Source organism: Doryrhamphus excisus, chromosome 13 (genome assembly GCF_030265055.1).
Source record: "Doryrhamphus excisus isolate RoL2022-K1 chromosome 13, RoL_Dexc_1.0, whole genome shotgun sequence".
NCBI classification, from domain to species: Eukaryota; Metazoa; Chordata; class Actinopteri; order Syngnathiformes; family Syngnathidae; genus Doryrhamphus; species Doryrhamphus excisus.
Window position 1 is genome coordinate 13,939,250 of NC_080478.1, and position 27,055 is coordinate 13,966,304.

At 41.3% G+C, this 27,055-nt stretch overlaps 1 protein-coding gene across 1 annotated transcript in view; it reads left to right on the forward strand.

The window, feature by feature from the left end:
* Positions 1-18,287, forward strand: part of runx3 (RUNX family transcription factor 3) — a 33,355-nt gene extending 15,068 nt beyond the window's left edge. Inside the window, exons 4-6 of the mRNA XM_058090972.1 lie at positions 1,431-1,574; positions 10,674-10,751; positions 15,743-18,287. Coding sequence (XP_057946955.1) covers positions 1,431-1,574; positions 10,674-10,751; positions 15,743-16,218 — 698 coding nt within the window. The 3' untranslated portion in view covers positions 16,219-18,287. The remainder of the gene's footprint in view (positions 1-1,430; positions 1,575-10,673; positions 10,752-15,742) is intronic.
* The last annotated feature ends 8,768 nt before the right edge of the window (positions 18,288-27,055 follow it).

The following is a 27,055-nucleotide window of genomic DNA, read 5'->3' on the forward strand; positions in this document are numbered from 1 at the left end:
AGCATGTTCCCGGGTACAGGGGTGGGTGGAATCACATCCCAAAAAACAAACAGGACTGCTGCGTCTGCTCAGACAGATGAGTCATTAGTGTCTATCTTTTTTTTTCACATACACACACACTTTGTTGTTAAAGTGTTTGGGCTGAAAAATAATCATAGCTTTCATTTGTACTTCTTCTATTCAGTCCAGATACTGTTATTTCAGCGAACACACCACTGTACCCTGTCTGTGTTTAAGGGGGGGGCACTGACAGAAGTGGATATTTCTATATTATAGCATGGAGGGGGAAGCGGTGGGCACGACCAAATGGACAGAGCGGTAAACGAAAAGCAAACTTTACCCATGGGTCAGCCCTCCAAGTGAAGATATATTGCCCATGGGTCAGTGGAGAGAAAGGACGGGCAAAATCCATATTGGTCCGTCTGCCTTGCCCCCTTTATATAGTGATAAAATATTCAAATCCAGCCATTACTTCACATTAGGGCAGTCTGCAGAGATGCCAAGGAGAAAACCACAGAATGTATACATGCTAGTTCACACACACAGTTTTGGTGCATTGATAGTTACATTAAAATCTCTTCCTCCCATTAGAGAGAATAACCCTCATCCGGACTCGGACATTTAAGGTGTGTCCACATAAATGTGTGTGGTGTGTGTATATGTCAGCGGACATGTGAGTGTGTACATAAAAGCCATGATCACAGTTTTGTTTATTATTATTATTGTTATTATTATTGTTATTGTTTATTGTTTATTGTTTATTTTTTATTTTTATTTTTATTTTTATTTTTATTTTTATTTTTATTTTTATTTTTATTTTTATTTTTATTTTTATTTTTATTTTTATTTTTATTTTTATTTTTATTTTTATTTTTATTTTTATTTTTATTTTTATTTTTATTTTTATTTTTATTTTTATTTTTATTTTTATTTTTATTTTTATTCAGGCAGTTTCTTCCTGAGTGGACATAATGACGAAGGTGACAAAAGGCTGATGACTATGTGCTATAGTTGCTCTATCTGGGCGTTTCCATATGACTAAGTGTTGTGTCAGTCAAAGTGAACATACAGTATGCGTGTCTCTGTGCTGTGTGGTGAAGATTGAAGGAAAAACAGCATTCTTCAAGTAATTATTTTCAAGCACTTTTGCCACTGTTATCTGTTGGTGACAGGGCAGCAGGTGCAGTTTTGGTATCACTTCGAGTTTGGCCCATGTATTTCAAGGTCTAACAGGATTCTGAATAATGTTTTTGTGCTCCCAGGTTGAAAACATGGCGCCATTGTCTCTCTCTCTCTCCCTTATATAATGTTATCCAGTGTTGACTATGTGTTTTTCCACAACGGTCCTCACTATTAAACCTTTTCCATATGATTCTTCTAATTGTGGATGATGATCCATTAACACGTTCTCTGTCTTTAATATATTTCAGGGCACAGAGTGAAGATGGAAGATTCGCAGAAGCAATTTTCAGACAGGCTGTCAGAGATTGAACGCTATCAGCGGACCATGCGGATAGGTCCAGTGAATAATAATCCTCGGCCCCTTCCTCAAAGCCACCTCAGCACCACACCAGGTAAGCACCACTAATATAGTACTGCATATTCAGTATTATCTACTTATAGTCACATTTCAAAGACAAATCCAAAGTTCAAAGACACACAGTATTGAACAGTATTGTTCAAGGGTTGGGGCTGCAGGGCGGTCGAGTGGTTACCAGGGTTCAATTCCAACCCTCGACCATGTCTGTGTGGAGTTCACATGTTCTCCCCGTGCATGCGTGGGTTTTCTCCGGGTACTCCGGTTTCCTCCCACATTCCAAAAACATGCTAGGTTAATTGGCGACTCCAAATTGTCCATAGGTATGAATGTGAGTGTGAATGGTTGTTTGTCTATATGTGCCCTGTGATTGGCTGGCGAGCAGTCCAGGGTGTACCCCGCCTCTTGCCCGAAGACAGCTGGGATAGGCTCCAGCACCCCCATGACCCTTGTGAGGAAAAGTGATAGAAAATGAATAAATGAATGAATGTTCAAGGGTTCTGACTAAATAATAAGTTGGAAGTGACCTGTCAACCTAATAACCTGAAAAGACCTAAGCTTAATTCACTGGCAGGGAATCAAACCTGCACAGACTGCAGGAAAGGCAACGGTCCAGGGCCAGTCACCCTGGACTAGTAAATGCTACTTTTTTCATTGTCTTGTCAACCATTTTAATTGAACCCGAAGAAGTCTGCCTAGCAACAAGAAGTCAGGCACATGGATATCAGCAGGGTTGGAGTTAGTTATATACCCCAAATCTGGGAAAACTGGTTGTTAGCTCTGTCCCTACATGCCATGCAATGGCGGGCCCGAGGCCCTACAGCGTGTATTTCTGTGGCCAGGCCGCGCAGCGGATGCTGCCAGCCCCGACTTGGCGCGGGTGCTGAAGCTGGCCTCCGCACTCCACACACGACAGCCTCAGGAATGTAGCAGTTGCCCGCTACCTTGGCAATCACGTCACTCTCAGACTGGCTGAATGCGAAGGGGTGGGTGTAAGGGCAGTGGGGTTGGTGGGCTTAGACTCAGACTTAGGTGGTGCGATGTGTGCAAACACTGTGAACAGCTGCGTGGGTGATGCTTGAAGTGAAGATGGGTTTCACTCTCTGTCATATGTCAGATGCGTTTTAACAGGATGCCATGACTGGAATCATGCAGACTAAACACACACAGTTTGCTCTTTTCCTCCTCCCACCCACTCTTTAGTTCTCATGCTGGCTAATGAATCTCATTACCTTTGTATCAGCATGTTGCTGTGTACAGTGGCGCTTGTTTGGGAGTGTCAGGCCGTGTGTGGGTGGAGTTCTATCAGCGTGCATCACAAGCATTCACCACTGTTTGGCCTTGTGCTCAGCTTAGCCAGCACTGAGTCACCAGCAGGGACCTACATTATCTACCAGCTGACGATGGGTAAACTGGCACTTTTATACAGCTCCCACATGTCCCAAACTCATTGTTGATATTAACTGGGATCTTTTGCACAGCCTGTACCGTACAGAAAGCATGAAAACAACTTGCGGCTTGATATCATAAAAATAAACAGTGCTGTGCTTCAACACTGCATAAAACGGCGGGGCGATCATATTTTAGTTCGTCATCAAGAAAGCGCACCATTGCTGGAGGGGCCAAAGTGTGACATTCAGCTTTAATAGATGGCCTTTCAGAAGAGAACAGACCACATAGGATGAGCTTGATAGTCTGGGAAGTCCATATTTTCATTACTGAAAACCAGGACACTCACAAGTTTCCTCAAACATGACTTATCATTCGCTGTACGGTTAGAAAATGGCTATAAATATTATAATGTTTACTTGGGATTAATCGCATTGATTTAGATTAATCGGGATTAATCACATTACCTGTGATTAATTTTTGCCGTTTTTAGATTACATTTTGGCCATAGTTAGCTAGAAATTGATTGTGATTAATCGCAGATAGAAATAAGTCAAGTGTACCTTTAGAAAGATAATTTTAAAGTTGGTCAACACAAAATGGACTTAAAAGTATTTTTTTTTAAACATTTAAAAAATACGATGTACAACAAGTAGATATTGGTAAGGGAAACTGTCACCCAAGCGTCATTCTCTTAAAGAAATTAATCTGTACTTGTAACTAACATTACAAAAAAAGGTTAGCAAAAAATGGCTATAAATATTATGTTTACTTGAGATTAATCGCATTAATTTAGAGTAATCATGATTAATCACATTAATGTGAATAATTCCGTTTGCTTTTAGATTAATCACATTTTGGCCATAGTTGGCTAGAAATTGATTGTGATTAATCGCAGATAGAAATAAGTCAAGTGTTCCTTTAGAAAGATAATTTTAAAGTTGATCAACACAAAATGGACTTAAAAGTATTTTTTAAAAACATGAAAAAAATACAATGTACAACAAGTAAGTATTGCTAAGGCAAACTGTCACCCAAGCGTCATTCTCTTCAAGAAAATAATCTGTAATTGTAACTAACATTACAAATAAAGGTTAGCAAAAACACCAACCAACTAAGTGAAATGAAAACAGAATTAAATGACACCATGGCTACATGCAAATGTATTCCGTCCTCCTTGGAACACAGCAGTAATCAGTAATAAATGCTAATAATAAAACTAATAAATTACCTCACAAGCCTTTACTGTCATCTCATTGCCCACTGTGTGTGTGTGTGTGTGCTCGCTTACTTCTGCTTTTGTCCCCACATAATGTGACACAAGCCCTCAAAATAGCTGCCCTCTACAATGCCTGTCGGTAACTATCAATATCACCCAAATTTTAGCTTGCAGCCGAGAGACAGCGATGTTTGAAAATAAACCCTCCTAACTAAACAAACATTTCTTTGTCCGAGCAGTGTTGCCGTACCACTTCCACTAGAAATTGGGTTGAGCTGCGGATCAGGTGGTGACATGGATACTTTGTGACACGGCAGTACAGTCAGAAAACAGAACAAAACGAACGGTCCACTTAAAGTGGACCTACAACCTCTGTAGAGTTATCTATGACCTAAAATCCTCACGTTGTTGACTATTAGGTGGAAGACGCTTACGGCGTTGCGATGATGTTGCGACTTACACATGCACTGTATATACACTTTGAGCAGACACAACACATTAACCTCCTTCGAACCTGGCAGGGAGGGGAAAGGCCCTGACGTAAGCGCTGCCAATAGCCGGAGGACATTTACGAGAGGTGTGTGTGTGTGTGTGTGTGTGTGTGTGTGTGGTGTGTGTGTGTGAGGGAGAGAGAGAAAGAGAGAGACGGAGAAAGGGAAGGGCTGTAAAAACCACACACCTTAATATGTGGTATTAGCATCATTATGGCCTACCGCAGGGCAGGCGCTGTAAAATAATTAAATAATAGGCCATCTCCCTCCCAAACCTTTTCGATAAGTCAATAAATTATCAGTAAATAAAAGTAGAGATTAGCATCAAACACCGACAGCGACATGGCGGCATCACAACCTGGAGCATAAGAAGCCTGTTTTAATAAAAACTCATTCAGATGAGGTGTTTACATAAAACTCTGCCAGACACTATTGTCATTTGCCAATTATTTTAGTCCTATTTGTTTGAGTCAACATGTTATGATTAGACAGCTCCCCTACTTGACTATTACAAAAGATGTTTTCTATTCCCTATGCAACCGAAAAACACAACACGGTGTCATCTCCTCCTTTAAATCCTTTAAAAAAAAAAAAAAAATCCTCCTTGCTTGATTTTTGTTGTCGGAGCCCTGAAATAGTGTCTCACTTTTGTTGTCAGCAGGACAGCGTCTCCAGACATCTGCTCAACACACTGGATTCACACAGACACACACACACATGCATGCAGACGAATGCCCCATAGACCTGCTAAGCAAACTAGACACACACATACACAGTTCAATTGCAGTCATGCAAGTTCCGCGCAAGTGTCCCAGACAGACAGGGTAATTAAGAGCTCATTACAGTGCATGCAGTAACAGGATTCCTGCACCTTGGCAGACGTTGCGTTCACTGCTTGTTTTTGTTCTTTTGTGGTTAAAGGTAAGCCTGCTAGACATGTAGCTCATTCCTAGCAAAATGCAGAGGGAGTGTTTGTGTGTGTGTGTGTGTGTGTGTGTGTGTGTGTGTGTGTGGTTTCAAATTCACGGTTTGACTCGTGCAGTCAAGCAGATCCAACACTCTAGAGATATAAATTGTTATTCTAGTGTTCTTTTGTGTGTGCACTGTATATGTCTGTGTGTGGCAGTTTGTCTTCCTGTCACATACAATGTGTTCATCATCCAACATCTAACATGTGGCCTTGCACTTCTTATATACATAGACAGTTTTTTTCACATTAAATCAACAACAATTTAAGATAACAATTAAAATATTATAGCGAACTGCACGGCGGACAAGTGGTTAGCTCGCAGAACTCACAGCTAGGAGGCCCGAGTTCAATTCTGTGTGGAGTTTGCATGTTCTCCCGGTGCATGCGTGGGTTTTCTCCGGGTTCCTCCCACATTCCAAAAACATGCTAGGTTAATTAGCGACTCCAAATTGTCCATAGGTATGAATGTGAGTGTGAATGGTTGTTTGTCTATATGTGCCCTGTGATTGGCTGGCGACCAATCCGGGGTGTACCCTGCCTACCCCAGCTGTCTTCGAACGAGAGGCGGGGTACACCCCGGACTGGTCGCCAGCCAATCACACGGCACATATAGACAAACAACCATTCACACTCACATTCATACCTATGGACAATTTGGAGTCGCTAATTAACCTAGCATGTTTTTGAATGTGGGAGGAAAACGGAGAAACCCGGAGAAAACCCACGCATGCACGGGGAGAACATGCAAACTCCACACAGAGATGGCCGAGGGTGGACTCAAACTTGGGTCTCCTAACCATGTGCTAACCACTCAACCACCGTGCAGCCACTGTTGCAATATGATACTGCCTAAAATTCCTTAAAAGGTGGAAATAATTCCTTTTTTTGCCAATTTGTTGCTGACAAACTTCAGCAAACTTCAATCTGTGGACGTCTGCATGGTGTAACGCTTAGCAAAGATATATTATAGGTAGTGGGATTGAACATGTTTTGCTCCATCATATGTGTGTATGTGTGTGTGTGTGTGTGTGTGTGTGTGTGTGTGTGTGTGCGTGTGTGAATTCCCCTCTGAAGTAGGATATCAGATATGGTCAGATATCAAGTCAACTAAACTGCATGAACCTGATGATATTGATTTAAAAAAAAAAAAAGGCAATAGAATCTGACAGAAATGATCAACCTCATCAGTTTTTACTATTTCATTTCTACACCAGACATGAAAAAAGAAAATAAGAATTGCATCTGCTCACTTTTTTGGTCCAATTCTGAGCGTTTTTCAGTTTTTCTTGCATGCATTTTTGCATCATGCAGTTATTGTTGTGGTAACCATAGTAGTAGTAAGTCCTGGCGTCCACCTAAAATGTGTTGTTTTCACTCTTAAAAATTATTATATGTTACCAAAACCACCACAAACTATTGATGGAGGAGGTTTTTATACATAATTTTGATGATTATCTCCATCAGTGAAATGTCACATTCTGACTTTGTCACCTGCACACATCTGCTGCAGTTGTGCCCTCCTTGTTGGGAAAGTCCAGGCTAGAGAAAATCCTGTTTGATGGAGGACCAGCCCAACATAGTCAAGCCCCTCCCGCCTCGTCCACAGTGACCACAGTATTTACTCCACATAAACAAGCCGGTCAGCCCCCCCAGGTTCGAGGTGGCGCTGTACTACCGTTGCAGCCAAGAGTCTCAGACTAATTCCCACAGCCGGAGTGACATGATCAGCCAATTAGGAGCATGAGCGAGACAGGAAATTTGCACCGTCAGGTAGCTGTGGCGTGGACTTGAAAGTGTAGCCGTCACACTGTAAGAAGATTGGTGCCAAACCTCAGCAGGAAGCTGGTTCCTCCGAGGCCAACGCAACCAAACTAGCATCTGTACTGCTGCTTAAAACGCTAACACTATTTACATAATATGTCAATGGCAACCGTGGAGTTTATTTCTTATGGTGCCTGCAATCTTCTTTTTGTGGTTACCGTCTCTTGGTGACCCTGAGACGAATACTTTAAACTGCAAATGCGTCGGGAAAAACAAGTTAGTTGTAAAAAAAAAAAAAAAAACGATAAGGAGAAGTGAAAGCAAGTTGTATTTTACAGGCTACTTCTGTTTATGTAAGTTAAAATTTCACTTCAGAGTTTTACATTTCAGCAATTACAGAAACTACATGTGCGCCATGAACAGTCTCTATTGAGTCTTGGGGGGGTTGTGGGGGGGGGCTCTAAAAGAACTTTAAAATTTTCAGCCCATGTGTTTGTTTTTGCTCGCGTTTATAAGTGAGGGCTCAAAAGACATATCAGATGTCCAACATAGCTGAGCCAAGGCCGTGTTCCTCACGTCTCTAACACGCTCTCTTTTCTCTCTCCTCTCGTTGGCGTCTTTCTTTCTCGCTGGCTCGCACTCTCACATTCTCTCCCTGTTGCGATGCCTTAAGGCCTAAGTGAAACAGGAAGCCAGCACAAGGGCCGGCATTCACTGTTACTCAATGACACGCTTCATTGCGGCGGCGGCGGGCGCATTACATATCTCACAGACGTCGCAGGACCCGGGAGTCACGAGGCCGCCATTTTGGCTCAAAGGTCTTCCCGACCATCACTTTCATCTCCATATAAACTTCAAAAAATGTTTATTTACGTCTTCTTGAACACTACAGGGGCACCACGTTGACGCTGAGGTATTTAGTGATGCTTCTGCTCCTTCCCATTTTAGCCCCCCCCGCCTCACCCAACTGCACCAGCTCCACCCAGGGGTGGAGCTTCTTATTAACAGGGGTAATCTGTGCTTCTGGTATTGACGTTGTCTGCTGGCCAATCAAAATATTTGAAGGAAATGTTTATTTTCTTGAGCAAATCACACCAGCTGCTTGCAAGTCGTTCTGAATAAGGCCATTTATATGTAAGAATTTGCCATTGTGAGCCATCGTGCGGGGACCTCTTGGAGACTGAGTGCTGATTTGGGTCTTTGCAGAGGAAGTCAAGGGGAAGTGTAGATGTTACACATGCTGAGCCAAGCGTAGCTATTGGTGAATATCATTCTCCATCCTCTTCTTGCTTCTGTCATCGTTCTCTGTGCTCACTTGATGTTTCTCATCTGAGACCCGACTTCGCCCCCGAGTGTGAGCAAGGCCAAACATCAGTGATCCAACCAATCTTCTTCTGGTTGAATGGAGCACAATCCCGATGGATATTCTTCCCAGAAGAGTGGAAGATGTTATACATACAAATGCCATCCATCTATTTTCTGTACCATTTATCCCAGGGGTCTCAAACTCAATTTACCTGGGGGCCACTGGAGCTCGGGTCTGGGCAAGGCTGGGCCGCATCAGGTTTTCCAAAAAAAAAAACAACGCATTTATTAAAAACAGAAAAATATACATATATATATATTTTTTCCGATTTCCTACAATAAAAGTTCTGATAAAACATTCCACTGATGAAAAATAAATAAACAAATCAAGAATAAAGAAAATCAATCAATCAGTAATAAATAAATATAATAATAATAATAATAAAACGGCAAATAATAAAAACTTAAGAAACCACATATAGTTGGTGGGTAGACAAATTATTTTTTTCAGATTAAAATGAACAAAGCATTATTAGAGCCCTGTAGACATGACAAAACACGACTATAGTCACATGTATACTTTTTTTATTTACAACATATTGCGCAACTGCAGGGTCTTGAGACACATGCTAACTCGCAAACCAACGAGATAGCGACCTAAACGGTAGCCTTCAAGTTATTTCCTTTAAACTTAAATAGCCAAAAACTTACCACTTCCACACGGATAGGGAGGATAACTATTAACAGTTATTTAACCTTTAACATGAACATTAATCAAACGTAATAATTTTTTCTGGGTACATGATACCATACAGCATCCATATCAAACTTGCGCGGGCCGCACTAACATTAAACTTTCATATCATGGCGGAGGCCTCGAACTAGTGTCCTGTGGGCCACATTTGGCCCACGGGCCGCATGTTTGAGACCACTGACTTATCCTCATGTGTGTCGAGGGCATGCTGGAGCCCTGAGCGGGGTACACCCTGGACTGGTCGCCAGCCAATCACACGGCACATATAGACGAACAACCATTCACACTCAAATTCATACCTATGTCTCCTTTAAAATAATGAACTAAATCAGGGGGCTCAATTATTCTGCCCAGAAATACTTTTAAACCAAGTGACTTACTCGTCAACAAACAAGAGGTTATTACTCCATATCTATTCATCACACAGCGACTTAACACACAACGGGTAGACAACACATGTAAAGGATAATAAACAACAACCGTTTCAACTTTAATAATAACATTGGCAACTTTTTACACAAGTGCAAAGCATGCTGACAGAAGTATGCCATTTTACTAACCATGTTCCATAGTGGTCAGGATTTTAGTCCATTTGGAGTATTTATCCAAGGCATGTTGACCTGATCACTGTACAGCCCAGGTGCTGATGTCCACAGCGCCGAGTACAAGTTGACTTGTATGAAATGCATGAATGTATGAAATCTCAGACCGAAAGCAAACAGAGCCTGCTTGTGTCAGCTTTTTTGCGGTGTGGCCGTTGAGTGCGAAGCAGGGTCCCACGCGTTGGGCCAGCAGGTCATCGACCTTCCCTTGCTTCTTGACAGCTTTACTGGCCAAGTTGCTGTTGCCTTTCACATGTCTCCACTGCCTCGCCATTGTCTCGCCTGTAAGACCCAAAAATATCTTCCATGCCCCCAATCGGGCATGTTTTCTCCAAGGCTGCTCTCACTCTGGTGAGAAAACCAGCCGTCATTGCCCACTGCTCAGTCAGCACAGGCCGGCCTATGACAGGAAGACACATCTCCAAACCACCACATGCCAACACAGTTTGACTTGTCTGTCATGATTTTTTTTTTTTTTTGGACTGAGCTTTATTTATATTGCTCAGGTGGTGACTTCCTCACCCTGTGCGCACACACACACCACCCACACCTCACTCTGCATCCCACAAAATACTGAAACTATGCATTCTGGTGCAAAAACAGAATTCCTTCAATGATTTATATCATTTAATTTTTTTCTTTCAGCAGCCCTGTGGCAGGATCAGATGGACACCCCCACTTTGAAAACATGCAAGGTGGAGGAAGACCTGAGACCATGGCCAGGTAAGACTTTGCTGAGACCTGCTAAGCTATTATTCATGTTTTATGAATGCATTATGTGCATTGTATACTGTAAGTGTGCGCACATGTTGTTCACCGCTTAATCATAAGGTACGATCCAACCAATAACAAGTAAGGTGACTTAAGGTGAGTGCTAGTTTATGTCTGGAAGCGGCTTTGCTCACAAACAGCCCAGGAGCATTATTGAACAAATCAATTTATGTTTATTTGTATTCCGTCTGAATTTTAAAAGACGTAAAAAAATACAATAATGGAGCAGAAAATCTGGAAAGGCGGGCACAACACTGGGTGTGCCATTCTGAGAATTTTGGAGTCTGCTTCATTTTACCCGTAGGGGCCTTGAACAAACCAGAACATTCCTAGGACGCCACCACCCTGCTTGGCTTCTGTATCTTTCTTTCCCTCCCACTTTTTTTGTCAAACAACCCTCTTATTCTCTTATTTGTCCCCCGACCCGCCACAAACCACCACACAACACGCACTGAATCATCTAAGCACATTGCCCCACATACAAGCTCCATTGGAGTCATGTATTGGAGCAACATAGGGAACTACAATAGCTTCCAGTCTTTTGGGGAAATTTTGGAGAAGATTTAGGACCGACAGATCAGTTGTGACTGATGTTGGACAAGAAGGTCTGGATCACAATCTCACTTAAGTTCTTTCATCCAACCATTTTATGGACATTTTATGATAAGGTGCTGGAGCAGTGGACTATGACGCAATAGAATACAGGTGGATATGATATGTATTGGCCTTAAATTGGTCTCCGCTTCCTAAATCAAATCAACTTTATTTGTAGAGCACTTTTCCTGCAAAGACATGCAACACAAAGTGATTTGTGTTGCATGTTTTAAAGAATTAAAACAATCACCACAATTAAAAGGAAAAAACAAAGAAACAAAAGAAAGCCCCTCATTCCCACCCTCCATACTAGACACACACACACACACACACACACAATCACACAATCACACACAGTAGGGAGACATGGCATGGCACTGAGGATCAAGGAAACGCCACTTTTGGGGCCGTCCACACTGGGAGGAGCCGCAGGACCAGCACCCGGGGCCCCCCGACTCCGACAGACAGGCGGACCCCCACATTAAAGGGAGGAACCCCCCAGCCGGCCGGGTCGGAGGGACCCCAAGGATGGCACCCCCTCAGCAGACCCGACACAGCCCCCAGTGTGGAGGACCTCCCCCGAGGAAACACTGGAGTTAAAAGCTGAAGACTAAGAGCATAAAATATGACTAAAAAGATAAAAACATAAGAAAAGTTTAAAAATATTAGTTAAAAGCCTGATTAAAAAGGTGTGTCTTCAATCTTTTTTTTTAAATATCAACAGTCTCCGCAGTCCTGAGGCTCTCCGGCAGGCTGTTACACAGGTGCCTCACCGTGGGTTTTCGTTCTGGGTTTTGGTATAGTGAAAAGGCCAGTGCCGGAGGACCGCAGGGTCCGTGGGGGTTGATATGGTAAAAGCAGATTAGACAAATAAGAAGTGGCAAGGCCATTAAGACATTTAAAAACATTTAAAAATCCTAGCAGAAGCTTTGCACCAATCATCATGATGTCTTGTCATCCACACCCGGTTATAAGCATTAATTGCTGGTATTCACGCCGTACAGGTTTCAAACTACCCAAACCAGTCAGCTATCAGAAAGTACCTGACAGGTGGTTAAGATGACATTAATAAAACCACAATGAGGTACAGTAGCATGTCATCACACGTGATGGAGGAATGAGGAAAAAAAAAGATGAGAAAATTATTCTTGGAGTTTAGTCTTTTTCCTTTGACTCATTTGCCTGAGACATCACTGGCGAGGTGCTGGCCGTCACAGTTTGCATCAAGCCTGTGTAAACATTTCACAGGTGAGCGCTTGGATTTGCATCTTGTCTTTGCCAGCCACCTCATGCATACACACACATACACACACACATAAACAATAGTGGACAATCCCACACAAACTCATGTTAACAAGTAAAGTCTGTTTTCCCCATAAGCAAATGAGTCAAACCTCCAGTTCTATCTGGGTTACACGCTTCACTGTGGACTAGTGGTCTTTTTGAGCTCAGCAAAAACTAAAAAAGCAGGCGACGGACTCCACCCTTGGTTGTGCGGAATTAAATAAGCGTGTGTCGCTATGCTTCAGAGGGAAAAGTAGGAAAAAAGAGCAACGGAACACTGTGTTCTCTTATAAAAAGTTCTGGTTCCCTGCTACTTGCTTTGTAGCCTGTGAACATCACAGACTTTGGACTCTGCCAAGCGAGCCCTCTGGGGTCCATCTCCTCTCCTGTCCCTGCAAACACATTTCAGATGAGCCTAATGGAGATCATGTGTGGTATGGGGATACAGAGGTTACAGGCTGCTACTACCAGTCTCAGTTTTTCTCTGTCAACGATACACCACAGTTACCACAGCCACAACTGCAAAGCCTGTACTTATGATGGGTGGGGGCAGGAAAGTATGCACCATGGTTTAGAAGAGAAAGCAAAAACAGACTGTAGAAGGTCGCTTCTTCATTGCAAAACAGTTGGTGTAGCCCTGTCCTCTAGAGGGAGCTACTGTTCTGTAGAGACTCCTTGCTGGACCGGAGCCAAGAACTTGAGACTGTACAAGCCCATTAAGATGTTGTGATACATGTCCAGTCCGGTTTCCACTGAAAAAACACAGGAGTCGATCCCCACCGCAGTTTAGCCAACACGTTTCCACCAACTCCAATCAAGTGCGGATCATGTGCGAGATGGGCTGCACCGCCACCCCACGCCACAGGCCGCAGGGACCCTCCCCTGGCAGTGCTGCGCCCTGAGACCTAAATATAGCACAAGCACAGGATGAAGAAGAGAGACAGACAGAGCGAGCGAGAGAGAGAGAGAAAGAGAGAGTTCTTTTGGGAGTCCGGGAGGAATTAGTGGGCCGACTCCACTTCACCCGAATCAACAGCAGCTGAAGGCTCGAATTTTCCTTGCGTGAAATCAGATATGAACTCCAGCGCCTGGTAGACTCTGGAAAAAGAAACAACCTTCCCACCACCACCAGACTCCGTCACCCCAAAAGCAAGACAAAATTCTACAGAAAAAAAAGTAAAAAAAAAAAAAGTGAAGAGCAGAACCAATGGAAAAGTGGAAAGGAATATTTTTTTTAAACTTGAAAATGGACCCAGTTTTTCAGACATAGGGAAAAGACATTTGAACAAGACTGTGGCACGCAAGTTTGGCATCCCCCCCCCCTCAGGGCTGGAGCGTGCAACTGCTTGCTTCGCTAATACAAGCTGCCTTTTTTTCTGCCATTTAAATCCCCATTTTACACTTTCAGTCATGTGGGCATGTTGGACACGTAACAGCCACATGCGGCTAAACAAAGTCAAGCAGCAGGTGTCACCAGGTATGAGGAACATGTGATCATCAACGTTGCGTTAAAGGGCGTTTACTGTCATACTGTCATGGCTTATGGCCATATTGCCTCCATTCCAAATATGTCAGTGTTGTGCAGCATGAAAAAAGTGAACAAGCTCAACACGTCATGCAAGGCTATGTGCTTCTTGTGAGACATAAATCATTGAAATAATATTCTCCCAAATACATCCTTTTGTTCCTACTACTTTTTCACGTTTTTTTTTTTGTTTGATTTATGACGGGTTGCATAACAACAGTCCAAGTCGTCTGTGTTTGCACAAAACACCCATCATTGCTTTGAGAAAGACAGAATCCATTATGTTACTGTGTTTAAAAAAAAAGAGATAGGTAGACAGCGTCTGCACATAATGTATGCTTGATGACCATTATTAAGCAAATAATGCATTTATAATAGGCTCCAGCATACCCCCACGACCCTATGCCCTGGCGGCATAAATGGATAAATGGATGGTATTACACTTTTAATTGAGAAGGACTGTCTCATGGATGGACAAACATTTTTCATTTTTTTGGGTCTCCTACTAAAACGGTGCCCTGCAAATGTTGTGTTTAAGTTGTTAAGACTGGTGAAAAAGTCTGTATCCATGAAAACAAATTCATTCATTTTCTACCGCTTTTTCCTTTTTCATCGACTACTAAAGCAGTGTTTTTAAACCTGTGGGTCGGGACCCAGAAGTGGACACAAAAGGTTCGATAGTATCCTAGCCTATCCCAGCTGTCTTCGGACGAGAGGCAGGGTACACCCTGGACTGGTCGCCAGCCAATCACAGGGCACATATAGACAAACAACCATTCACACTCACATTCATACCTATGGGCAATTTGGAGTCGCCAATTAAACTAGCATGTTTTTGGAATGTGGGAGGAAACCGGAGTACCCGGAGAAAACCCACGCATGCACATGCAAACTCCACACAGAGATGGCCGAGGGTGGAATTGAACCCTGGTCTCCTAGCTGTGAGGTCTGTGCGCTAACCACTCGAACACCATGCAACAGTCAAAAAAGCAACACCTCCAAAATGACGTGTTTATTTATGCAAACATACGCTAATCGTTATTGAATATTTTTCTATGCACAAAATATGGTTTAGATAAGACGATTATAGTATATAATAAAACCTGTTCAGCTGTTGAATAACATTTGCTTTTAAATTTCAAAATGATGCACAACTTTAAAAAAGAAAGTTTTAGTCTACCTTTAGTCTATCTTTCTTTTGAAATATGTCTGTGAATATTCGCAGGGAATCGAACCAATCACAACTGGACAGGTTGTCTTAGAGGTGTTTTGCCTCTCATCCAAGCAGGTTTCATTAGTCTCAAACCAGGTAGGACGGCTCTAGTCTGACTAGAAAGGACAGCTCTGGTCTGAGGGTTTGATTTAGGATTTAAAGTATGTATCGTCAATTGTTTGCATTTCATTCAGAAGTAAGTAAGTCATGTTCATGGACGCTCCTGAAGACAAGGTCTCTGTGTGGACATGGTAGAGGTCATGCATTTGTTTTTGGTGTTTGAATCCCGTTTGACCCTCCAACTTTTGTTTTTGTTCCCGTCAACAGGAACGACCGATCTCTTCCAGCAGAGGACCACCTTCCCCTCTCCTCTGACTGATCCACGCTTCTCCGACCCTCGCATACATTACCCAGGAGCCTTCCCTTACTCCACCAACACTTCCAGCACCGGCATCAGTGGCCTCAGCATGTCCGCTCCATCCCGATACCACACCTACCTTCCGCCACCCTACTCAAACAACCAAACCCAGAACTTCCAGTCCAATTCCTACCTTTATTACGGAACAGGATCTGGGTCCTATCAATTCTCCATGGTGGCGCCAGGTAACACCGGGGGCGAACGCTCCCCCACACGCCTCCTCTCCTGTTCGGGTGCCGGCGGCACCGGTGGCACCAACAGCCTGATGAACCCAGGCCTGAATGCCCAGAGCGAGGGCGTCGAGGCCGATGGCAGCCACAGCAATTCCCCCACGGCCATGAGCGCCTCGGGTCGCCTGGATGAGTCCGTCTGGAGGCCTTACTGACTGGCAGACATGTGGAAACCGGGGGTACAGGAAGGGTGGACAAGCGGAAGAGAAGGATGAACAAAATCGTGAACACTGAAAGAAAAGAAAGAAAAATGATGCATGTTTGTCTTTTATTTCTGTAGCACTCGCTTATTAAGCCTTTCTGCATTTTAACGCTGACGAAACGTCCATGTATTTTGTAAAAAACTGTGTGAATCCTTGCACTGTGCTAAGACATGTACCTTTTAAAAAGCCATATGAGCTGAGACGATGGAGAGCTTGGAAGAAGCCATATCGTTAACAGCAGACGTGGACTTCAGACTGAGTCAGCCCACATGAGGGTGGAGGAGAGCAACCAGACGGAATGTTTGCCCCACGAGTGACTCAGACATCCTTCCAAGGCTTGGCTGCACTGCTGTAGCAATCAGTCCTTCTAAGCTTTCATTTGGAATTATGCAAAAACAATGTTTCAAATATTTAAAAAAAAAAAAAAAAACATCTCCCGGTTGCATCATACGCTCAGACGGACCTTAATTTACCATCCAAAAAAGGACACGTCGGCCTCGGTGATGCTGCATGCAGGTTGGCTTCAAGACAATGGACTTCCTCTGCTGAGACATCCGTCAATCAAGTTAGAACAAGACGGTGGACAATCTTCTAAGGAATGTGCAGAGAACAGTTTTCATCCCTGTAGGAGAAATCCCTGTTACGACTTTTTTTTATTATTTTCATGAAAGTCTGGTGTTTTGAAACTGGATGACACGGTTTACTTTTTCATATTTATTTGAGCCAAATTTTGAGGAAATGTGTGCATTTTACCCCAAATCCTTAAAGTATTTCTCTCCATAATTCCTCTTTTTTTATATATAGATTTTTTTTTTTACAGTATATGCATCATGTTTTGTCTTTAAGTATACATTTGGAATTCTTGTAATATATTGCAACTAAATTATGAAAAAAAAACTTAGCTTTAATGTAATTATTTTGTCTTCCAATGTAGCTTTGATGCACTAAAAAAAAAAACTTTTTTCTCTATGAACCACGCCCGACAGACTTTGTTAGTGAGATGATATATCTAAAGCTTTAAAACTTCCAAATTTGCCTTCCTGCGCTGAATAAGCCATTTAATTTTTGCACTAATTTTTATTTCTCTTCTTACGTCATTACATACATCAAAAAAGCCTACCAAAGCAATTTATAAAGCACATTTCTGTACATATTTGCTGAATACACTCATTCATGCACGGTTCCTAATGAGACACCCATGCACATACAGTACATGCGTGTACTCACGCATATGATACTTCAATCCCTGAAGGAGACACAGTGTAGGGATGAAGGGAGGAGGAGCGGCGTCAAAGTGGTGTCTTCTTACACCGATGGCAATTATGCAAAAGAAGAAAGCCGTTCGCCGTGCACAGGCCCCTTTGTTCTGGAAAAATCTGTAAGAATTTTGAAGCCCTGACGGCCTGTCGCTTGTGGTCTAATTTACTGATCGCTGGTGCCAGGGGCTTCCTGACTATGCCAATATTTCACACGTCTATGCAGGATCATCTTGGTATGAGCCACACTGCGGTATTTACAGCATGTATCAGGTATCTTATCTATGAGAAGATCTTACACAACGTGAGTCATGACTTTAAAAGAGGCTTTGTAGTAAAGGCCAGAATAGAGAATAGAATCCTAAAGTCCTGTTATGTTATGCAGGTATGCAAACATACTAGCCTTTTCCTTCTTTTCCTTCCTCCTCGCCCTCTTCTCTTCTTTGTGGTTGAAGACTGTTACGATAGTTTAAAAAAAAAAATCACGCAGCTAGAGAAACCAAATACATTTTTTTATGCGTACAAAAGCATTTGCAATGAGAAAAGTGTGGTAAAAATCATCTCTAATGTCATTGTTAATGTAACAGTAGGAATCCAAAATGTACAAGTGAACTGTAATTTATTGTATATTGGATTAATGAGCACAATGTTATTTCTTTTTCTTTTTAAAAGAATTTTCTTTCCATATACCCAAAATATTAACTTACTTTCCCTGTCTGTTTCAATGCTCAAAGCATGTACATCTGATATGTTAATTTAAAGAATTTCTGTATGTATTAATATCATTCATGTTTCCATATGGAGTGCTTGTAAAGTTTTCAGATAATGTAGTTTTTAATAATTTTAATTAAAAAATGTGTTACAGTTTCCATTGCATTTATTTTAATAAAAAATCTGTGAACGAGAGGGACCCAAGAGGAAGAGTGAGGTTACAGGGAGAAGAGATACAGCAGGTGGAGAATTTTAAGTACCCGGGGTCAACAGGTTAGAACAATGGAAATTGTAAAAAGGAGGTGAAGAAGCGACAAATACGAAACTGTTGTGAGACCAGCCATGTTGTTTGGTCTAGAATCAGTACCCCTGAGGAAAAGACAGGAAGCAGAACTGGAGGTAGCAGAGATGAGGCTGCTGAGGTTTTCATTGGGAGTGACCAGGATGGATAGGATCAGGAACGAGTACATCAGAGTGACATTACATGTTAGAGGCCTTGGAGATAAAGTCAGAGAGGCCAGACTGATATGGTTTGGACATGTCCAGGGAGAGGAAGACCAAAGAGGAGGTTTATAGATGTAGTGACGGAGGACATGAGGGTAGTTGGTGTGAGAGAGACAAATGCAGAAGACAGGGTTGGATGGAGGAGATTGATTTGCTGTGGCGACCCCTGAAGGGAAAAGCCCAAAGAGAAAAAAGTTATGACAACTAATCACTCCTCAAGTCCTTTTTGGAGGAAAATCCCACCCAAGTTTGATTTTTGGATCAGTATTCATGGACACATTCTTCAACATTATTTTCTTAGCTCTTAAAACAATACCATGTTGCAACAGTTGAAACTCAATGCTGCCATGTCTGGATTATGAGGCCTCTTATAATTGAACACAGGAAGGTGTTTGAAGAGAAAATGTTCAACAGAGGGTAGCGTACTCCTCCAAAAACAGAAACCTTCATATGAGATGAGTAGAAACCAAAATGTCATAAAGGTTAATGATACAATTTAATGCCAGAATGTCTACAGTATTTATTTATTTGTACTAGCTGGGTGACATAGCGTACATGCCAGCACCTCCAATTCATTACAGCTCATTCTCAGAAAACCTCTTTCATAAGCACCCTGCTCTCTGCCATTAGCGATACTACCAATTAAGCACACCTCTCAAAGGATACAAAAACTGTCAACACAGTTGTACCCAGGGCATAAATAAAGCACAAACCTGGAATTCAACTCCACCCTCCCAACGCCTCAACGCCAACACAAATTCCCACGAGTAAAAGTATCATGTAATAACAGCTTCCATTGAGGTTCCATGTTCCAGCCACAATATCTAACTGATAGAAGGAAATAACACAATAAAATAAAGCCTGAATCTAACCATAAAGATGGTTTAAAGGAATGTTAGCGTAGACCTGCCAACATGTACAAATTTATAGTACTCTTGAATACGCTTGTATGCTCTTCATTTTGTTGGATTTTCCTGGAAGTTTCAGGTAGTTCAGTTCAAGATTGTGGATTGCAGTGCATCAAAGAAAAGGAAAGCCATCCCAGTGGAAGTGAAATTAGACATCGTAAAATGGTCAGAAGAGGAGTCATATCGACTAACATGGGACACGTGATTGGTCTAAGCCAGGGGTCTCAAACACGCGTTTGAGGCCCCCGCCTTGATATGAAAGTTTAATGTTAGTGCGGCCCGCGCAAGTTTGATATGGATGCTGTATGGTATCATGTACCCAGAAAAAAATATTACGTTTGATTAATGTTCATGTTAAAGGTTAAATAACTGTTAATAGTTATCCTCCCTATCTGTTTGGAAGTGGTAAGTTTTTGGCTATTTAAGTTTAAAGGAAATAACTTGAAGGCTACCGTTTAGGTCGCTAGCTCTCTAGTTTGCGAGTTAGCATGTGTCTCAAGACCCTGCAGTTGCGCAATATGTTGTAAATAAAAAGAGTATAAATGTGACTATAGTCGTGTTTAGTCATGTTTAAAGGGCTCTAATAATGCTTTGTTCATTTTAATCTGAAAAAAATAATTTGTCTACCCACCAACTATATGTGGTTTCTTAAGTTTTTATTATTTGCCTTTTTATTATTATTATTATATTTATTTATTTATTACTGGTTGATTGATTTTCTTTATTCTTGATTTGTTTGTTTATTTTTCATCTTATTTTGTGTAGAAAAATAAAAATTAAGATATTTGAGAACAGTGGAATGTTTTATCAGAGCTTTTATTGTAGAAAATCGGAACCAAAGCACTCAAAAAGTTTGTATATTTTTCTGTTTTTAATAAATGTGGTTTTTTTTGGGGAGGGGGGGGACCTGATGGGGCCCAGCCTTGCCCAGACCCTAGTTCCAGTGGCCTCCAGGTAAATTGAGTTTGAGACCCCTGGACTAAGCCATTCGACTGTCAAAAATAACAATCCTTGAACATGTGCAAGGATCTGCTATGAAATCGACTGTGTTAGCTAAGCAGGACAGGACAATATTTTCATAAACCAATTTTATATGTTTGCATTTGTTTGGACACTCTAATGCAATTGAGTCTGAAAAATAAACATACGAGATGCTACCATAGTCAGTGTTTAGATTTGAGGTCTCCTGTGGTTAACCAGAAATTGAATAGCAACTAATTCTGGAATACAACCTGTTGATATACAAAGAAAGGCCTATCACGTTTCACAATTTTATTCTTTTTTCTTCCCATTTAGATCTTTTTTTTTTTTTACTTTTTTCATGTAGACTTTTGTTGCGTAGATGTGAGATCTCTGTGTGTGGGGCACTGTTGGCAAAACAACAAAGCCTCGGGATGCACACTGCCTTGATCTACACTGTATTCTATTAACTTTGCACACTGAAAGCATCTCTACGCACGCAAGACACTATCTGCTACACACACTCACACACAGGATCCCTTGCTGACAGATTTTACACTATCTCATAGCCCAGATATAGTCTGAGCTTCCCAGTGTGTCTGACAAATCCCCATAGTTTTCTTCAAGGCTCCCGACTGTGTGCTGCGAGTGTCGTCAGCCTCTACCTTTTTTCCTTGCCAACACACCCCGAGATCCACCCACCCCACTCAATCCCTGCTCAGCAAGCACAAAGAGAAGATGATAAGCTTTCAATTAGACGGGGCTCAGGGGGATTTTCCAGCTGTCTTCACATGTTCTGTGAGAGCGGTTCTCTCGCTCGTCCACATGTGGGGAGCAGAAGAGCTCTCATCTGGACATATACAGTACATGAGCTGCTTTATATTGTTCCTCTCAGTTCCTGCTTATGCTGTTCTTCGTGAAGGGAAAATGATGATAAGAAGATGGATTTTGCTGTAATAAACAGGTTTTTATTTGTACGTTTTTTCCAATGTATCATCACATGGCTTAATCCTCCTCAATTAATCAAAGTTCTTTGGGGAAAATATGAGATTCAAACTTGGGCGCAGGCACAGAGAAAGAAGGCATAAAATGAGACAGTGTTTCATAAGACATTTTATGTCACTACTGGTTTTAAAAAAAAACAAAAAAACGCATTTATTAAAAACAAAAAAATTTAAAAACTTCACTTTGGTTCCAATTTTCTACAAGAAAAGCTCTGATAAAACATTCCACTGTTCTCAAATATCTTAATTTTTATTTTTCTACACAAAATAAGATGAAAAATAAATAAACAAATCAAGAATAAAGAAAATCAACCAATCAGTAATAAATAAATATAATAATAATAATAAAACACCAAATAATAAAAACTTAAGAAACCACATATAGTTGTTGGGTAGACAAATTATTTTTTTCAGATTCAAATTAACAAAGCATTATTAGAGCCCTGTAGACATGACAAAACACGACTATAGTCACATTTATACTCTTTTTATTTACAACATATTGCGCAACTGCAGAGTCTTGAGACACATGCTAACTCGCAAACTAGAGAGCTAGCGACCTAAACGGTAGCCTTCAAGTTATTTCCTTTAAACTTAAAAAAGCCCAAAACTTACCACTTCCACACGGATAGGGAGGATAACTATGAACAGTTATTTAACCTTTAACATGAACATTAATCAAACGTAATAATTTTTTCTGGGTACATGATACCATACAGCATCCATATCAAACTTGCGCGGGCCGCAAGGAACTACTACTGTAGTACCTGCATACAAAGTTACCTCACAAGCACCGACTGAACTCTCCTACCCCAAACGAACCCATGAGAAGAAGCGGGCTAGAACCGGTTCAGTTTGGATGCATGGTACATGACCATGAAGTCTATTTTCTAACCGGACTGGTGGTGGGAACACAGGCAACAGTCCAAAACCAAGGTTCCCACAGATTGATCACGAAAAACAGGGGCCAGGGGCTGAGAAACCACCAGAGCTGTGATGCAACCGTTCTCACACTGACGCCTGGTGCTGCCTCACGGACCGCGAAAGGGAAGGAAAGAAAGAAGCGTTCGGAGGGATCCCACTGAAGGTAGTTTCTCATCCATGCTCGGTCTACAGAGAGTACTCTTGTGTTACAATGCAGCGTTCCCACAGTGGGGCTCCTCTCCGTTGGTTTTGGTCTCAGAGGATCACTTAAAACTAAGGGCCACATGGAAGACAATTTACACAGTTGCAATTAAAATGTAGTTTTAGGTGGTACACATACAAGATTCACTATATATTCAATATTTCTTTAAGATGTAGTCTTGTTTTTATCCAATAGCATAGTGTTACATCACAATCCAACTAGGAAGCAGCTCAATGCAATCAAATGCTTATCTAAGTTCATGGAGCATTATGATATTTGTAGAATAATTGAGCATGACAGCATATCCTCGACTGTATGTCCCTACCAATGCATTGTTTTTTTTCTGGGTCCACAGATAATACAGGTGTGGTCTCCAAAGTCAACCACAACAATTTTAATATCAAACCAATTTTTTGTCATTCATAACTTTAATTATTTGTTCCAGTTTCAAACTCTCTCTAGCACCATACCTGTTAACATTTGCATTTGAAAATAAGGAAGAACTGAACAAAGAAACTCTGGTCTTTTGACTAAACATGCACCAACCGATTAGCGACCATTTCTTCCATTTTGGGGTTCTGCGATCGGTCGCGGGGGTGCTGCAGCCTATCCTAGCTGTCTTCAGGCGAAAGGCAGTGCCAGCCAATCACAGGGCACATACAGACAAACAACCATTCACACTCACATTCATACCTATGGACAATTTGGAGTCGCCAATTAACCTAGCATGTTTTTGGAATGTGGGAGGAAACCGGAGTACCCGGAGAAAACCCACGCATGCACGGGGAGAACATGCAAACTCCACACAGAGATGGCCGAGGGTGTGGGGCCTGCGCGCTAACCACTCGTCCGCCGTGCAGCCCCCGATTCTTACATATGAAACCTTTTTTATCTACCAATGTTTCAGACCTTTGCAAAGGTAACTTTGCTCTTCCTGACTGACATCTACCAACCAAGTTAAGGTTAAAAGTAAAGCTGGGAGGAGCAAAGAACCCTTGGTTCACTGTTAGCTACGAGCAAAGGTACTATCAGGATAATTATGTCATTCTTGTATTCTTGCATTGAAATACAAGAGTGATAAGAAAAAAGGAAAATGAGAGCATTGACCACAAAATAGCATGACTTATGAATTATTTTTGAAAAGCCGGGCTGGCAAGGGCTTACCGTATCCATATTTGTGCAGATATGGCTTTATAGTGAAGTGGGGCTATCAAACAGGTAACAGTGCAGACTGTCATCAAATTCACCCTGGGTTAAGTCCCAAAAGCATACACAAATTTGTCTTGTTTATAAACCAGAAGAGCCTTAATAGAAGCCAACAGACCACAGCATGGCGGTGGACCAGTGACCAAGACCTCCGTAAGGGATACACTGGCTAAAACCACAGAAACCTGTATTTAAAAGCCTAAAACGATTTAAGCTTGCCAAATGTGTCCACCCAATTAACCCATCATTGAATTATTGGGGTAAACCAGATGTCGTACTAAAAAGCTTGTAGTTTTACTGAGACTTATGGACTAAAGCTACAACAAGTTGTATTTTTAAGACTTTGCAGTGAACCTAAATATGGTTTTACTAAAAGAGTGGGTCAGTTTCCCAGAAACAATGCGAGTTGTTTCCCATGCACGTTCATGAGAAATTACATTTTTTTCTCAGAGAAAAATCACAATAATGATCTGAATACATGAAAATTAACATTTGCATTAACATGTACACAGAGCGCAGTGCCACATGTTGTAGCAACTGTATATGTGCCAGGCTTCTTTCAGTGTCCTCAACCCCTTCTCGGGGGGGTCCTGAGTAAAATGGCAAGGGGGGGAAACATATTAGGTCCCAGTGGACCAGGTCTCTGCTCACTTCCTGCTCGGGGAACACGCTAAATTGTAGTTCACATAAACACACTTTCTATCTTTCTATCTTCCGCACTGTTTTCATCCAAGTGCGCATGCAACATGAGGATGATTGTTCAAGTCTGTTTTAAGTCACATGGGAATGAGACTGCCATTGGCTTGTATTGTTCCACTTATTTAATTCCCACTGCCTCGTTCACATAGAGCAAAGAGAGTTAATACATTTCAATTGTTATTATGAATGCATTTGGTAATGGTAATGGTTTTATTTCATTTGAACATGCATCAGATTACAATTGAGTGCATCCCATAATCAGTTCACAGTTCCACATGTCCAAAAGGAGTAGGAAGAAGCAAAGCTTATTAAATCCTAGTGGTAGTTTTACAATCAGTAACTGTTACATTTGTTCACTTCCTGCTTTCTTGATATAGTTAAAGTTTTTTGTAATGTTTATTTATTTATTTTTGTTTTATTTTTAACACATACCGAAGTACAAGGTGATATGACCATACAACAGTGGTCTCAAACACACGGCCCGCGGGCCAAATGTGGCCCGCAGGACACTAGTTTGCCTTGATATGAAAGTTTAATGTTAGTGCGGCCCGCGCAAGTTTGATATGGATGCTGTATGGTATCATGTACCCAGAAAAAATGATTACGTTTGATTAATGTTCATGTTAAAGGTTAAATAACTGTTAATAGTTATCCTCCCTATCCATGTGGAAGTGGTATGTTTTTGGCTATTTAAGTTTAAAGGAAATAACTTGAAGGCTACCGTTTAGGTCGCTAGTTTGCAAGTTAGCATGTGTCTCAAGACCCTGCAGTTGCGCAATATGTTGTAAATAAAAAGAGTATAAATGTGACTATAGTCGTGTTTTGTCATGTCTACAGGGCTCTAATAATGCTTTGTTAATTTTAATCGGGAAAAAATAATTTGTCTACCCACCAACTGCTTGTATTGTTTCTTGAATTGGCTCATCGTTGTGCATTGTTTGAGGGTCTTACTCAATCCATTCCATAGTTTGATTCCACATACTGAAATGCTATGGCTTTTTAACGTAGTCCTAGCATATAAGTGTTTCCAATTTAATTCTTCCCTGAGATCATTTATCATTCATCACAATCAAACTGTATGACAGTTTGAGTCTTACTACATGGAAGTAACTTCATGACTAAGCACATTCCCAAATTGTCTGACGACTGCAGGCAGTCACTGAAGTGTCCTGCATTGTTGCTGGACAAGTGAGGTGATGAAAACGGATTGTTTTAGTGATTCTGTCTCCTGCTTGTTCTGTGTGTGCGTGTGCGTGTGTGTGTGTGGTTGTGTTACACACCCCCATGTCTGGTCAAGGCTGCCCGTAGGCCCCTGCAAACCAGTTCCCATGGTTCCATGGTTCCACTATACTGATGACCTCAGGGGACACCTCCCACTCACTGGTTTGTTTTCATCCTTAATGGGAGATCATTTTACACTCTTTATAGTGTGTGTGTGTGTGTGTTTTTTGTGTATTATACATGCACCTGCACTGACAAAGGCAAATAATTATTGACTGTGTGTGTGTATTCCTCATACTATGGTGACAAAATATTCAGTACACCATGAGATTTAAAAAAAAAATCGACATAGCACTCATAGGGATGAGTAGAATATGGTCATTATGGCGGTTCAACTACACTACATTACATTTTTTATACATTGTTTGAATTTGATCCCATCAGTTTTCTATGAAATAACAAATAATATGCAAAAGGCCTATTTCTCTCAAATATTGTTCACAAAACTGTGACTACTGTCGCTGGAGATAACTTTATGGTAGAAAATTCACAAACAAGACAACAGCTCTGATGGACATTCCATGCCTATTTCACACTCCCTCAACACATGTGTAGTATTGTGCTACGTGGAAACAAGTGCCCAGTTTGGAGTGGCCTTTTGTTGTTGGCAGCCAAAGACACACCTGAACATTAATCATGGTGTCTAATCAGCATCATGATATGCCACACCTGTGAGGTGGACTTTAGAATATTTCACTTCAGTGTGCCCCTCATACTAATACTTCTTAGATTAAATGTGTCATGTGTACAAAATAAAGTTATATTGAGTGTGCAACAGGTTAAAGCCAGTTTATTTATGATACTGCTTTTAAAACCAGTATCATAAATAAACAAAACTTATTTTGAGCTGACACAAATAAACAAAAACATGTTTGTGTCAGTGTGGGAGGTCGCACTCGCTCACATTTTGTATTTGTTGAACGTTTGTGGGCGAGTTTAAGAGCCAATATCTTAATATTAAAAAAAAAAAACAGTCATACAAAAATATGCTTGCTGACTGTATTGTTTTAAATAAGGCCCCTAGTTCCCAAATTGATACCCTTTTACATAGAATTTTAATGTAATTATCATTGTAGTTGCACACAAATCGTTTACCACAAATCATGTCTGCTTTTAAATGTTATTAATTATGTT